Source organism: Misgurnus anguillicaudatus, chromosome 24 (assembly GCF_027580225.2).
Source record: "Misgurnus anguillicaudatus chromosome 24, ASM2758022v2, whole genome shotgun sequence".
Taxonomy (NCBI): domain Eukaryota; kingdom Metazoa; phylum Chordata; class Actinopteri; order Cypriniformes; family Cobitidae; genus Misgurnus; species Misgurnus anguillicaudatus.
Window position 1 is genome coordinate 8107381 of NC_073360.2, and position 13588 is coordinate 8120968.

General features: G+C 36.2%; 1 protein-coding gene and 1 non-coding gene across 2 annotated transcripts; both read left to right on the plus strand.

Moving 5' to 3' along the window:
* Positions 1-328: 328 nt before the first annotated feature.
* trnan-guu (transfer RNA asparagine (anticodon GUU)) lies at positions 329-402 on the plus strand. Its single transcript has one exon. It is a non-coding gene; the product is annotated as a tRNA-Asn (tRNA).
* Positions 403-5982: 5580 nt separating this feature from the next.
* cpb2 (carboxypeptidase B2 (plasma)) lies at positions 5983-13588 on the plus strand. The gene is made up of 11 exons (XM_073862554.1): positions 5983-6140; positions 6290-6365; positions 6510-6634; positions 6982-7090; positions 7206-7307; positions 7405-7509; positions 11695-11801; positions 12034-12128; positions 12704-12906; positions 13004-13088; positions 13202-13588. Exons 1-11 carry the CDS (start codon positions 6064-6066, stop codon positions 13384-13386), a joined length of 1269 nt encoding a protein of 422 aa, XP_073718655.1. The 5' UTR covers positions 5983-6063; the 3' UTR covers positions 13387-13588.

Sequence of the window (13588 nt, forward strand, 5' to 3'; positions counted from 1 at the left end):
TAAATAAAAAAGTGTTAAACAAACATAAGATTCTGACTTCATACCACTGTTTTTTTTTTGTGAATGCGATATTCTACGATTAAAAACAATAACGGTGAAATAAGGAATGAAGTGAAAGTGTTACTATAATTCATTACATTTGATCAAATACACTAAACACTTATTTTACAAACATGCACACAAACGATATGTCATGCTTATTTTTTATCGGTAAGATGATAGTGACAATATGTATATTAAATCATTGATGTAAGGCTCAGGCTTGTAAAGCAGTACAGTATGTTTACAGTAACAGTAAAACAGGATTAGCAGGAACACGTATGTATCTGTCTCTGTGGCGCAATCGGTTAGCGCGTTCGGCTGTTAACCGAAAGGTTGGTGGTTCGAGCCCACCCAGGGACGACAGACATTTTTATGATGTATTTACACTTTTATATATTTGAAATAAGCTCATAGTAAACAGGGAAATTTGTATTTAAAGTGTATTGTTTATTAAAACGCATTGTTAATCAAAAGTTACTGACCCTTACAAAAATGACAGAAAATTGTCTCTTTAAAATTTAAAATGAATGCTATTAGCTATTGGGATAGCATTTGTTTAATTAACATATTGAATGAATCATTATTTGTGGAGCACCATCCTTGTTTAATTAAGAGCTGTGAAGTCTCTACACCACATCACACCACCTTTAAAGTTTTACTTTGACACTAACCAATATTAAGATCATGAGAGCCCCCTAGTGGGGTAATGTGCACCAACACCATCACATGGCTCAGTAGAGCAACTAGCCAGTAAGTGCTATGCTAAAGAATGAATGACACCTAAATATGTTTTTAGCATCATTTAACAACACCACAAGCAAAAAAAAGTGCATGTTCTTGACATTTTTGGAGTGATGTGAGTTTATCCGAGATTTCAAATGTCACTAGAAGTATCACTTTACACTATCTGATAGAAAAATCTGATAAAGAAAGTGTGTCCGTCCCATGTAGTCATAAATCACAATTTCACTCACTGCAGAGTTCTCATTTTAAGAGAATTTAAGGGGCATTGCAAAGAGAAAATAAGACACTGAGTGCTACAGAAATAAACTTTTGCTTTACTTGCTTTGCCTTGAGGTTAAGATTATCAATCACTACCCCTTGGTTTCTTCTGAAGAACCTTTCTGTTTCATTAAAGTTACAGTTTGTAATGAAAAAGTTTCTTAAGATAATTAAAAAGTTTTAAAGAAATGCCTTTTAGATCCTTTGACTGAAAAATGGTTATATGGCATCACTGTGAATAATAACCTTTTAAAGGGGACATATTGTGAGATTTTTTAAAGATGTCAAATAAATCTTTGGTATCCCCAGAGTACATATTTTAGCTCAAAATAAAATACCCCACAGATAGTTTATTATAGCATGTTAAAATTGCCACTTTGTAGGTGCTAGAAAAACGTGTCCTTTAAAATACAAGTGAGTTGATGAAATTATTCGTTGTTTCGTTGCAAAACGAGATAACTCCGTTTTTAAAAATGTTTGTCAAAACATGTTTATTATTGTTATCATGTTATTATTTTGTTTTATGGTGCTACTTAGCCGTATTTTTTAAGTTATGAATGTTTAAATCAAAACAAACCAACTGCAGTTGAATTGATATTAATTGTAACGCACAACCAAAAAGCGAGATTTCTTATCTCGTTTTGCAACGAAACTCTTCAAATGCAAACACTGATCACCATAATTATTGTGCTGTCAATTATTTTTTCTCTCTCTTTGTAGTAAATGGCAGTGCTGTGGTTGGTTAGTGCAAATTGGGGGGGGGGGGGGGGGTTATTATTGTAATAAGATTCGAAACCTACTTCACAAAACAGGCGAAATCTGAATGACCTAATTTTTTACATGCTTGCAGAGAATGGTTTGCCAAAACTAAGTTAATGGGTTGATCTTTTTTTAAGTTTTCTTGATAGAAGCACTGGGGATCCAATATCTTAAAGGGGTCATAGTGTGAAAATCTGACTTTTTCCATGTTTAAGTGCTATAACTGTTTAGGTAAACCATTCTCTGCAAGCATGTGAAAAATTAGGTCGTTCAGATTTTACCTGTTTTGTGAGGTAGATAGCAAGGCCAATTACAATAATACCGCCCCTTAATCTGAACTATCCAACCACGACACTGCCATTTAGTGCAGTGAGAGAAAAAAGTTGACAGCACAATTGACTTTCAGGCTACATTTACACGTTATTTTGAAAAATGGAGACATTTACCTTCGTTTGCGCCCTTCGTTTACACGAAAACGTAGATTTACCGCCAAAGTGGATATTTTGAAAACGTTCGTTTGCACGCTTGCATGTAAACTGAGACAAATGGATGTTTAGGCGGCCAACACCAGAGCTCGCACCTACGTCAAAAGTGCGACCTATGTTTACATGTGACTGCTACTCTGAACACTTCCATGATCTCATTTATGTTCGTGCAAACTTTTTCGTGTGTTTGTATACAGCTGCTCCATTATGTCGAGGAGCAGAGACGAGTGCTCGGAGGTCAGCGGGGCTGCAAGAACCGACAGGCGGATGATGTCAACGTACAGCGAGAGTGAGTTGAGAAATCACACGTAGAGGTCTAATTCGAATCGCTCTCGCGGTACTTTGACGTCATCAACACCTACTGCAAGAACTCCTCTCTCCAACATGAAGAACCAGTCCGCGTCACCACCAGTGCCGCCGGTGATTGGCTTACGTGGGCTTGAGCTTCTCTTGACGGCATATATACACGGGTACGTGTCAATGAACACTTTTCTGAAAACTGTTATTTTTGAAACCAGAGAGGTTGAAATGTCCGTTTTTGAAAATAGCCGCCCACTTGTAAACGTAGCCTCAATTACAACAAACCACCATCATGGTGATCAGTGTTTGCATTTCATCAGCTCATTTGCATTTTAAATGACGCACCCAGAAATGGGACACTTTTGCTCAGGCCTACAAAGTGGCAATTTTAACATGTTATAATAAATTATCTGTGGAGTATTTTGAGCTAAAACTTCACATTCGCACTCTGAGGACACAAAATATTTATTTTACATCTTAAAGGAACACGCCCACATTTTGGGAATTTAGCTTATTCACCGTATCCCCCAGAGTTAGATAAGTCCATACATACCTCTCTCATCTCCGTGCGTGCTGTAACTCTGTCTGACGCAGCCCCCGCTAGCTTAGCTTAGCACAAAGACTGGAAATGCATGGCTCCAGCTAGTATACTGCTCCCAATAAGTGACAAAATAACGCGATCATTTTCCTATTTATGTGTTGTGATTTGTATAGTCAAACCGTGTACAAATAACAAGGTGATATGAGACACAGCGATCTTTTAACAGTATACATACTGAGAACTATATTCTCTGAAGACGAAGCACTGCCGCATGGGCGGAGTGATTTGCACAACTCTGACCGAACTCTTTGCTCCTCACCAGGGGCTTCTCGTGTGCTGCGAGCAGATCACTCCGCCCATGCGGCAGTGCTTCGTCTTCAGAGAATATAGTTCTCAGTATGTATACTGTTAAAAGATCGCTGTGTCTCATATCACCTTGTTATTTGTACACGGTTTGACTATACAAATCACAACACATAAATAGGAAAATGATCGCGTTATTTTGTCACTTATTGGGAGCAGTATACTAGCTGGAGCCATGCATTTCCAGTCTTTGTGCTAAGCTAAGCTAGCGGGGGCTGCGTCAGACAGAGTTACAGCACGCACGGAGATGAGAGAGGTATGTATGGACTTATCTAACTCTGGGGGATACGGTGAATAAGCTAAATTCCCAAAATGTGGGCGTGTTCCTTTAAAAATCATATTATGACCAGTGCTTTAAGTGGGCCGGAACGCCAGGGTACTCAGTACCGCCACTTCCAAAAATAGCTCTTGAGCATACCACCACCTCTCCGTGCGCCCAGAACGTGCTTTTAGCGTACCGGAACGCTCATTTGCACATCTGTTTAAAAATCAGAGGTTTAATTTAATCCTTAGGCTGCGCTGCGGCTTTTCAGAGCACCCTTAGTTCCCCTCGACGCAACTTTGGATTTCCTCAGGCGATGTGCAGAAAACATTCTTGAAATTGTAATGTACATTTAGTTGAATTGCTATACTACAAGTGAACGAAATATCAATGAATTTGAACGACGTGCACAGTAGTTTTACCCAGGGGCGGCGTTTGCGTATGGCAGGGTATGGCAGTTGCCATACCCTAGCATTCAGACCAAACACCAGAAATCAACAGGCTATAATGATGCTCATTAAAAATAAATGTTAAATATTTTCAGTAGAACATATCTGAACATTGGTACATCACTAATATGGATAATTTACGCGTGTGCTCGACTTCATGCTATAATACAGGAACCGACATGTGGATGACATCAACGTGCCGCGAGAGCGGTTTGAAAGCAAACTCTTCCGATGATTTCTCGCCTCACCCTCGCGGTACTTTGATGTCATCAACCTGTCGTTCTTGCAGCGCAGCTTGAATTGTGCAGGAGTTTTCATGATGACCGCTGTTGTTATCATCTTTATTTTCGCAAGTAAACTCCTTTTTTGTTTTAACATTCAAACAGACTCACGGTTCTCCCCCACACTTGCGCAATGCATATTGCATACATTATTCCAGAAGTAAAATTATTTGTTCTCTGTGGATAAATAAACATGTTCTTTTACACTGGGAAATTGTAGCGCAGTCAAAGTGAATTGTATTAATTATTTGCGCGCGTTTTTGAATATGGCGACTTGTGGAATAAAAACTGCACGACTACAAAAGGTAAGACTTGTTTTTGCATTTAGCCCTGTTTTACTAAGAGTTTTATTTAGTGTCTTAGTTGGTTAGCTGGCTGGGTTAACTGTGTGCTCTATCACATCATTAAAAATCTTTATTGTGTTTTTGTAAGTGTTTATTGGCGGCTGTCATGACAAGATTTGTGAAGGGATGTTACAGTAGGCTATGTTTTGATATTATCTTGTTTTAGTTTATCTGTTGCTGGAGTTGGACTTAGTTAAGAATGACAACTTGAAAAGCATTTTAAACAACCATGATTTCTATTTTTGTTTTTCATTTGTATTGCTTCCATTTTGTTGTCAGTAAGTGTACATCCGTGCAATCATAGTATGATTTTATACAGGTTGGTGGAGTATGTACACATATGGATATAATGTGGTTTCATGGATTCATTTTTTGAATGGCCTTCTTGTACGAAGAATTTTTGCCATACCCTAGGTTTTTTTGAAACGCCGCCACTGGTTTTACCACCCGCAAAATGGAAAACAATGGGACAAAATAAATGACTTTCGAGTTTCAAATTTTTTTCAAGCTCTTTCTATCTGACCAACTAGTTTTAGCATTTAACCATGCTGAAAATTTTACTCACATATCTACCTTTTGCACATTTTATTTATGTTCAAAAGCTCTACAGTAGCTCTTTCTAAGGGTATTTTTTCAAAATCCTTTTGCACATTTTATTTATGTTCAGTAGCTATTTCTAGCTCAAGCAAATCCACAAACTTATAAAAGGATTTATTATTTTTTTACAAGGTCGTCTGTTGACTGCTGAATATAAAACCCCTTCAATATAGGAGTCGAGTCAGCAAAAATAGAGTACCGGCACCTCTTTTGGGCCACTTAAAGCACTGATTATGACCCCTTTAAACATGGAAATATACAGATTTTCATGATATGTCCCCTTTAAGCACCTTTATTTTTAAGACTGTAGTTGGTTTGTTTTCCCTTTTAATATGAAAGATGTGCTTTAGTGTTCAGATTGAGTTTGTGGTTTCATTGCTCATTGTAATAAAGTAATGTTCTCCTGTTGATCAGCTTACATGCACACATTCTTACCATTTATTGATCAGTCTTGATTTAGTTACATACAGCATATAAATTCAAAGTAATATTTTGAAATACATATACGTTATATATGTACACTGTAGGACCAATGAAAAGTAAAGTTTAACCAGCAAACAAACAGATCTGGATCAATACTGCCCTCTTAACACAACTACATTCTTACACAAGATATTTGGGAACAGACAAACACAAAAATGAAGCTTGTAATAAAGCTGATTTACTTCATATGTTTTCACATCTTTCTTGAGAATTGTATTTGCAAATCAGAACAGTAAGTCAAATTCTTGATCTTTTTTTATCTATGCATTGTACAAATATACATTTATTTGCTTGAGACATTGACTTGGATTTAAATATTCAAATATATTAAAGAATACATTATAAGTAAATAATGTCAGCGGTTTCTCTTTTCATATGCAGTGACCAGGTTTTATCCATTACTGTATTAACAGAGGATGATGTGGATACACTGAAAAACATAACCAGTCACAATGAGGTGAGAGTTTATGTGTATTCAGTGCTTTAGCATTTATATAATCTTATCAAAGTGAATTCATCCTACCGCTACTAACTATCATTAAGCAGTTTACTGAATAGATGAATTCGTCTGATTTGTGTTTGGATGTTGTGTGTTTTTCAGACAGTATTATGGCAACCAGCTTCATCTAGTCACATTACACCAAACTCTGAGGTTCATCTTTATATTCAGTCAACAAGTGTGGAGTTCATAACTCAACTCTTACAGAGACATGGACTCACTTTTACGTATGTAAATCTGTATTTGAGTGTTATTTGTGCGAGAGTATTATTCAAAAAATTCATTGTGTTAAAAATCATTTGATGTCTGTTTATAATAAACAGTAACGTTACACAAACATACTCATGAATCATCATGCTTCAAAATATCAATGTTTACTGTAGTTGCAGTTATTGAGTTCACCACTATCTAATACTGAATCATTATCCTCCTTAATAAATCAAAGATAATATTTTTATCTGTTTAATTGAATCCTCTTAGTCTAAGATTTTTTAAAGACATTTTATTGCATATTCAAAAGGCTTTTGAATAAAATCTGAAGGTTTATTCTGTCCATCATTCAATATTTCTGCAGGGTTCTTGTAGAAAACACAGCAGCACTGCTTGAGATGCAGACCAGAAATGAATCCTCAGATCCCCGGAGTGGTGGTGAAAATCATGAGAGATACTTTTCTTTAGAGGATGTAAGATCTGTACAGTCTTAAATAAAAAACATCTGAATTTCTTTTAAACTATACCATGTAAAATCGATGTTCATATTTTAAATCATACCTCAACTGAATGATTCCTAAATTTTAGATGTATTACTGGATCAATAAGACAAGTCAGGAGCATTCAGACATGGTGAAAGTTATTTTCATTGGATCATCATTTGAGAAAAGACCACTTTATGTCATGAAGGTACATATATTCATTGCTCCACACTTTTATGATGTTTTCAGTAGAATGACTATAATTTTGTTGCGTATTGTTTGTATGATAATACAATGTCATGAAGTTGTCTGGTAGAAGAGCTGAGGTGAAGAAGGCCATGTGGATGGACTGTGGTATCCATGCGCGAGAGTGGATCTCTCCAGCTTTCTGCTATTGGTTTGTAAACTATGTCAGTATCATTTATTTAATCTCAATTTGTAATGGAATTTTTATCTGTAATATATGATACTTCATTATTCTATAGATATATGCAGTTTTTGGTGTAAATACTTACAAAGTAATTAGTAACTGTAATTAAATAACATTTTTCTTGAAAAAGCATGCATGGTTTTTAATGTATTCTTCTGTTTTTGAATACTTTGGTAAGTTAATAAGAATAATGGTAACGCTCTAGTGTAGTTTACAATTCTCACTATTAACTAGTTGGTTATTACCATTAATATTCCTGAGATATTGTCTGTTTATTAATACGTATAAATCACATATTAAAGAGCCACACAGATCCAAAATCGAAAATGACCTGTATTGCAGTGTGTCATGTAGCTGTCCATCAATGTAAACAATGTGCAAAGTGGTTGAACCAAAAAGTGCACGATTAATAAAGTTATTGGCTTCTGAAGTAGGGAGTCGACTATGAATCGCTGAAACGAGTCGTCATATGGATTGAATCTCCTGCCTGTCTTTATCCACGTAATACGAAGACTTTGCATAATAATCTCCACCTACATCCTTGCCCACGGGAGAAACAAAAACTATGACCTGCCCACAGCTAGTTAGTGTGTAAACATCATATCACGCTGTGTTTTCAGTTTGTGTTGTTTTCACTGCCAAAGGATGAAGATATGAAGAATCAGTGGTTAAAATTACTTGTTCACGGAGGGATTTACTAGACGTTTGGCTGTGAAGAATCAGTGGTTAAAATTACTTTTTCACGGAGGGATTTACTAGACGTTTGGCAATGAAAGATGGTTCAGTACCCACTTTATTTGGAACAACATGCGTCTCCTAACCACAACCTGTAAGTATGATTATTAAATTGTGTTTATTTTCCCCCGAGTGTTTTAAAATGTCTAGTTTACTGTAATGTCTTATCAGTAAGCTGTGCTAGCAACGCATGTTGCAGTTAAACTGTGGCCTGGTTAGCTTAAGTTACACTTACTTAAAGTAGCGTAAAAATGTTAATGTCTGTCGTCGTTTTTATAACTTGGACTAATGATGAATGATGTGTATTGATGTTGGTGTTTAAACTCTTAAAGGAATAGTCTACTCATTTTTAATGTTAAGGTGTGTTGTTGCTTTGACTGGGAGTTGTTGATGCATCCCTCTGTCATCTGTGTGCGTGCACGTAAGCGCTGGAGCGCGCTGCGACGCTTCAATAGCATTTAGCTTAGCCCCATTCATTCAATGGAAACATTTAGAGATAAAGTTAGAAGTGACCAAACACATCAACGTTTTTCCTATTTAAGACGAGTAGTTATACGAGCAAGTTTGGTGGTACAAAATAAAACATAGCACTTTCTAAGCGGATTTAAAAGAGGAACTATATTTTATGGCGTAATAGCACTTTTGGGAGTAGGCTACTTCGACTCGGCGCAGTAACACCCTCCCTCTCCCATTATGAGAGTGAGAAGGGGAGCGGACTTTTCAGGCGAGTTGAAGTACTCCCAAAAGTGCTATTACGCCATAAAATATAGTTCCTCTTTTAAATCCGCTTAGAAAAGCGCTACGTTTTATTTTGTACCACCAAACTTGCTCGTATAACTACTCGTCTTAAATAGGAAAAACGTTGATGTGTTTGGTCACTTCTAACTTTATCTCTAAATGGTACCATTGAATGAATGGGGCTAAGCTAAATGCTATCGAAGCGTCGCAGCGCACTCCAGCGCTTACGTGCACGCACACAGATGATAGAGGGATGTATCAACAATTCTTAGTTAAGGTAATAACATATTTTAATATTGAAAATGAGTAGACTATTCCTTTAACATACTGTTAGGGAGTCATGTTAGCAAGCGGCTAACACATGTGCACTTGTGTTTACATTTTGGCTATGGCCCGGTTAGCTACATACTTACTTAAATGAGTGTAAAAATGTTAATTTCTGTCATCGTTTTTACAACTTGGACTAATGATGAATGATGTGTATTGATGGTGTTTAAACTCTTAACATACTGTTGGGAGTCAAGTTAGCAAGCGGCTAAAACATGTGCAGTGTGCACTTGTGTTTACATTTTGGCTATGATCCGGTTAGCTACATACATACTTAAATGAGTGTAAAACATTTTATGTCTGTCATCGTTTTTATAACTTGGACTAATGATGAATGATGTGTTTTGATGTTGGTGTTTAAACTCTTAATATACTGTCAGCAAGTCACATTAGCAAGCGGCTAACGCATGTTGCACTTAGGGTTTGTTATGGCCCGGTTAGCTTACATAAATGCTTAAATGAGTGCAAAAATGTTAGTTTCTATCGTTGTTTTTATTGCTTGGATTTATGATGAATGATGTGTATTGATGTCGATAATGTCTTCTCAGTAAATCATGTTAGCACTAGGTCAATACATGTTGCACAATTGTTGTTCTGTGCCACTGATCTGTGGTCTGTGAGGAGACTGTGTCAGTTGACCAATCAGAGCAGAATAGGCTACCGAAAAATGGGGTTTAGGCAGACTGAGCGAATCGCTTGGGGATCTCTGAGAAATGGGGTAATATCAAAGGACAAGTTCGGTATTTTACACTTAAAGCCCTGTTTTCAGAAATTAGGACATATGCTGGCCCGAGAATTTTCGTGTGTTCTTGTATCACCTCCCACCTCTACAATGGCTGCATAGGTGCACTGGAACAATCCTTCCTAAAATGCATTAAACTTTCATTTACAAAGACGTGAAACTTACTGAGTGGTCAGGGGTGTTCACTGATATGCTCACCCAAAAATCCCTGCAAAAGATGCTTTCCAACAGGTGTTTTACCGTTCGTTGTAAACGGCCTCACACCCGTACATTCTTCCTTTGTGAGCTTGAATAATAGACACTCCAGCCCAGGTGGTGGCGATAATCCGCCTTTGCCAATTGCAAGAATACAAACAAAGTTCCCGGTGCAGAGTAATACCGTACCTCACAGCACATCTAATACAAGTCAATGGAGTTGGCAACCTGTTGGAGTGCGTCTTTTGCAGCGATTTTTGTGTGAGCATATCAGTGAACACCCCTGACCACTCGGTGAGTTTCACCTGCATTTTAGGAAGGACTGTTCCTGTGCACCTATAGAGCCATTATAGAGGTGGGGGGTGATACAACAAACACCCGAAAATTCTCGCGCCAGCATCATATGTCCAAATTTCAGTCTAAACCATTCTATTTCATCATAAACAATCTGAAAACAGGGCTTTAAGTGTAAAATACCAAACTTGTACTTTAACTACTACTTTACTAAGTATTAATAAGCAGTGAATGGGAGTATATTGAGGCAAAAGTAGTTAATAGTTAGTTAACAGTGAGAATTGGACCTTAAAAAGTGTGTCCAGAATAATTGATGTACTTGTATATGATTTATTTGAGCCGTTTCAAGTATATCTTTGTATCGTTTTTTAAATAGGATTTAGAAAGTAATTAGTAATGAGCAATATTGGGGAAAGTTACTTTTAAAAGTAATGCATTACAATATTAAGTTAATCCCCAAAAAGTAACTAGTGCGTTACTTAGTTACTTTTCATGGAAAGTACTTCTTACTTTGCTGAGGCTTGATCTCTTTCAGGTCTTGCAGGTGTTTTTATGACTGAAAAGTTCTGCATTCAGAAGTAATGCATTACTTTACTCATTACTTCAGAAAAGTATTATTATTATGTAATGCACTTTACGTGTAATGCGTTACCCCCAACACTGGTAATAATTTATAAAATAATTAAATATTATAGGGAGTAAATTGTACAGTAATCTAATTACATGACTGAAGATGTAATTAATAACTAGTAATTAATTACTTTTTTGAGTAACTTATATGTATTTACCAGTACACTGTACAAATTCATTGTTGCATTTAAATGTTGAAGTTTAAACAACTTGAATTAACACGTTTAAAGTTGCTTTAAATTATTAAAATAGTAGTCAAGAAAGTTGAAATGACTTGTTCATTCAAATTGTTTAAACTTAAAAATGTAAGGTCAACAAGTCAGTGTAGGAAACCTGAAACAAATCTGCTTACCGAGTGATAAATCTGCCCTCATATGTTCCACGGAAGAATAAATGACACCAAATCAAAAACTGAAAAATTAACAATGATTCATTTGTTTAAGTGAAATAAAATGAATTAATTAAACGGGAAATGTAAAAGTGTTTTTGTATTTTTTTTGTCAGGCACTAACCTTTTACTCCCAGAACCCTGAAATAACAGAGATGTTGAATAGCATGGACATTTACATCTTGCCCGTCATGAACCCAGATGGATACAAGTACACATGGACAACAGTAATATAAACAATAGATTACCTATTTTTTATTATATTCAGTCACTTATGTGTCATAAAAGAGAAAGATTTTTTTATTGATCCAATAAAACCCAAAACTTAGCACAGTACTTATTAATGTCTATTTCCAAAGCTAATGTAAAATAACTACACACTCCATTTGATGTTTATTTCAACACCAGAATCTTATTGTTTTATAAAAGAATGCATTTTTTTTATTCATTTACCAAACAGATCGAATGTGGAGGAAAAATCGCTCGACGCAAAAAGAAAGTGAATGTGTTGGAGCTGATTTGAACAGAAATTTTGATGCAAACTGGTGCAGTAAGTGTCAAACACCAACAGTAATTCATAAAAACAAACAAGCCTGCATACAGTTGTAATTTTGAATGTAAATATTGGTTCACATAGTGAGCTGGCAGGGATGGGTGGATTATCCCCCTTCTTGACTTTATATCCCTGCCTCTGGTTAAATGTTTTTTTTCCACAAAATGTATCCCCCCATGATTAATTGTCATCAAACGGCCATATAAACAGCCTAAAATAAAGATAATTTAATATAAGTAAAAAAAAATGCTGCCACACAATATTGCAAACAACAACAAATAGTTGACAGCGTGTCTAAGTTATGTCATGATCCTTTTTTAATCCATGCCTGGACTTTCCAAGTTGTTTTGTTAAGTGTCTGTAATGGAGGCCAGCTAGTCTGTGAGAGCTGTGCAGTATTTCAACAGTTACAAGAAATAGCTTAATACCCTGAATAATCAATATAAGCCTGTGGTTCATAATTTATTTTCAGAAAATATTTTTGAACACCCCCCCACCACCTTGGGTTCAGGTGACATGAAATGTTTTCTGGTGTTTGTAATAATGATCTATTCTTCTGTTCTGTTATAAAGCAAAGGGCGCCTCCAGTGATCCATGTGATCCCACATACTGCGGTCAACATCCAGAATCTGAACCCGAGGCTCGAGCTGTGGCCAAGTTTCTACGCTCCCATAAAGACACAGTCAAACTATACATTAGTATTCATTCTTACTCTCAGATGCTTCTCTTCCCATACTCGTGTTCATATGATGAGGTGCCAAATCACAATGAGCTGGTGGGTGTCATGATGATGTGTTTGTAAGTTGTGTTTATAAAGAAAAGTTGTGATGTTTTACAATTCTTATCTTCATGTTTTTGTGTCTTTTTGACAGCTTGAACTTGCTAAGGAGGCCTCAACAAAAATACGCAGATACTACAGGAATAATTATAAATATGGTCACGGTGCAAGAACCATCTGTAAGCTTATTGGCAAAATGTTTGTCATTTATAAGACACTTTGGATAAAGACAAATAGAAATGTTATAAATCAGTCAATCAAAATGTAAAGCTTTGTATCTCTGTGTTTATAGACTTGGCTCCTGGAGGATCTGATGACTGGGCGTATAACCTTGGGATTAAATATTCCTTTACTTTTGAGCTTCAGGACCGTGGAAAATACGGCTTTCTTCTTCCTCCGAGCTTAATCCCTCAGGCCTGTAATGAAGCTCTGCTGGCAGCAAAGATCATAGCCTTACATGTGATGAAGAAAACTTAATGAGTCAATGCTTGTTATGTGCTATGTATTACAGATTCATAACATTCAGAAAGTCTAGTGTTTCACAAGATATAAGCCTTTCTATGTTATGGATTTTAATATAATAATACAGTATATCTTTGAACACATGAACCGATTAAAGCAATTAAAGAAAATGTTGTACATCATTTATAACAATGAATAAAACAAATGACACTCTGTA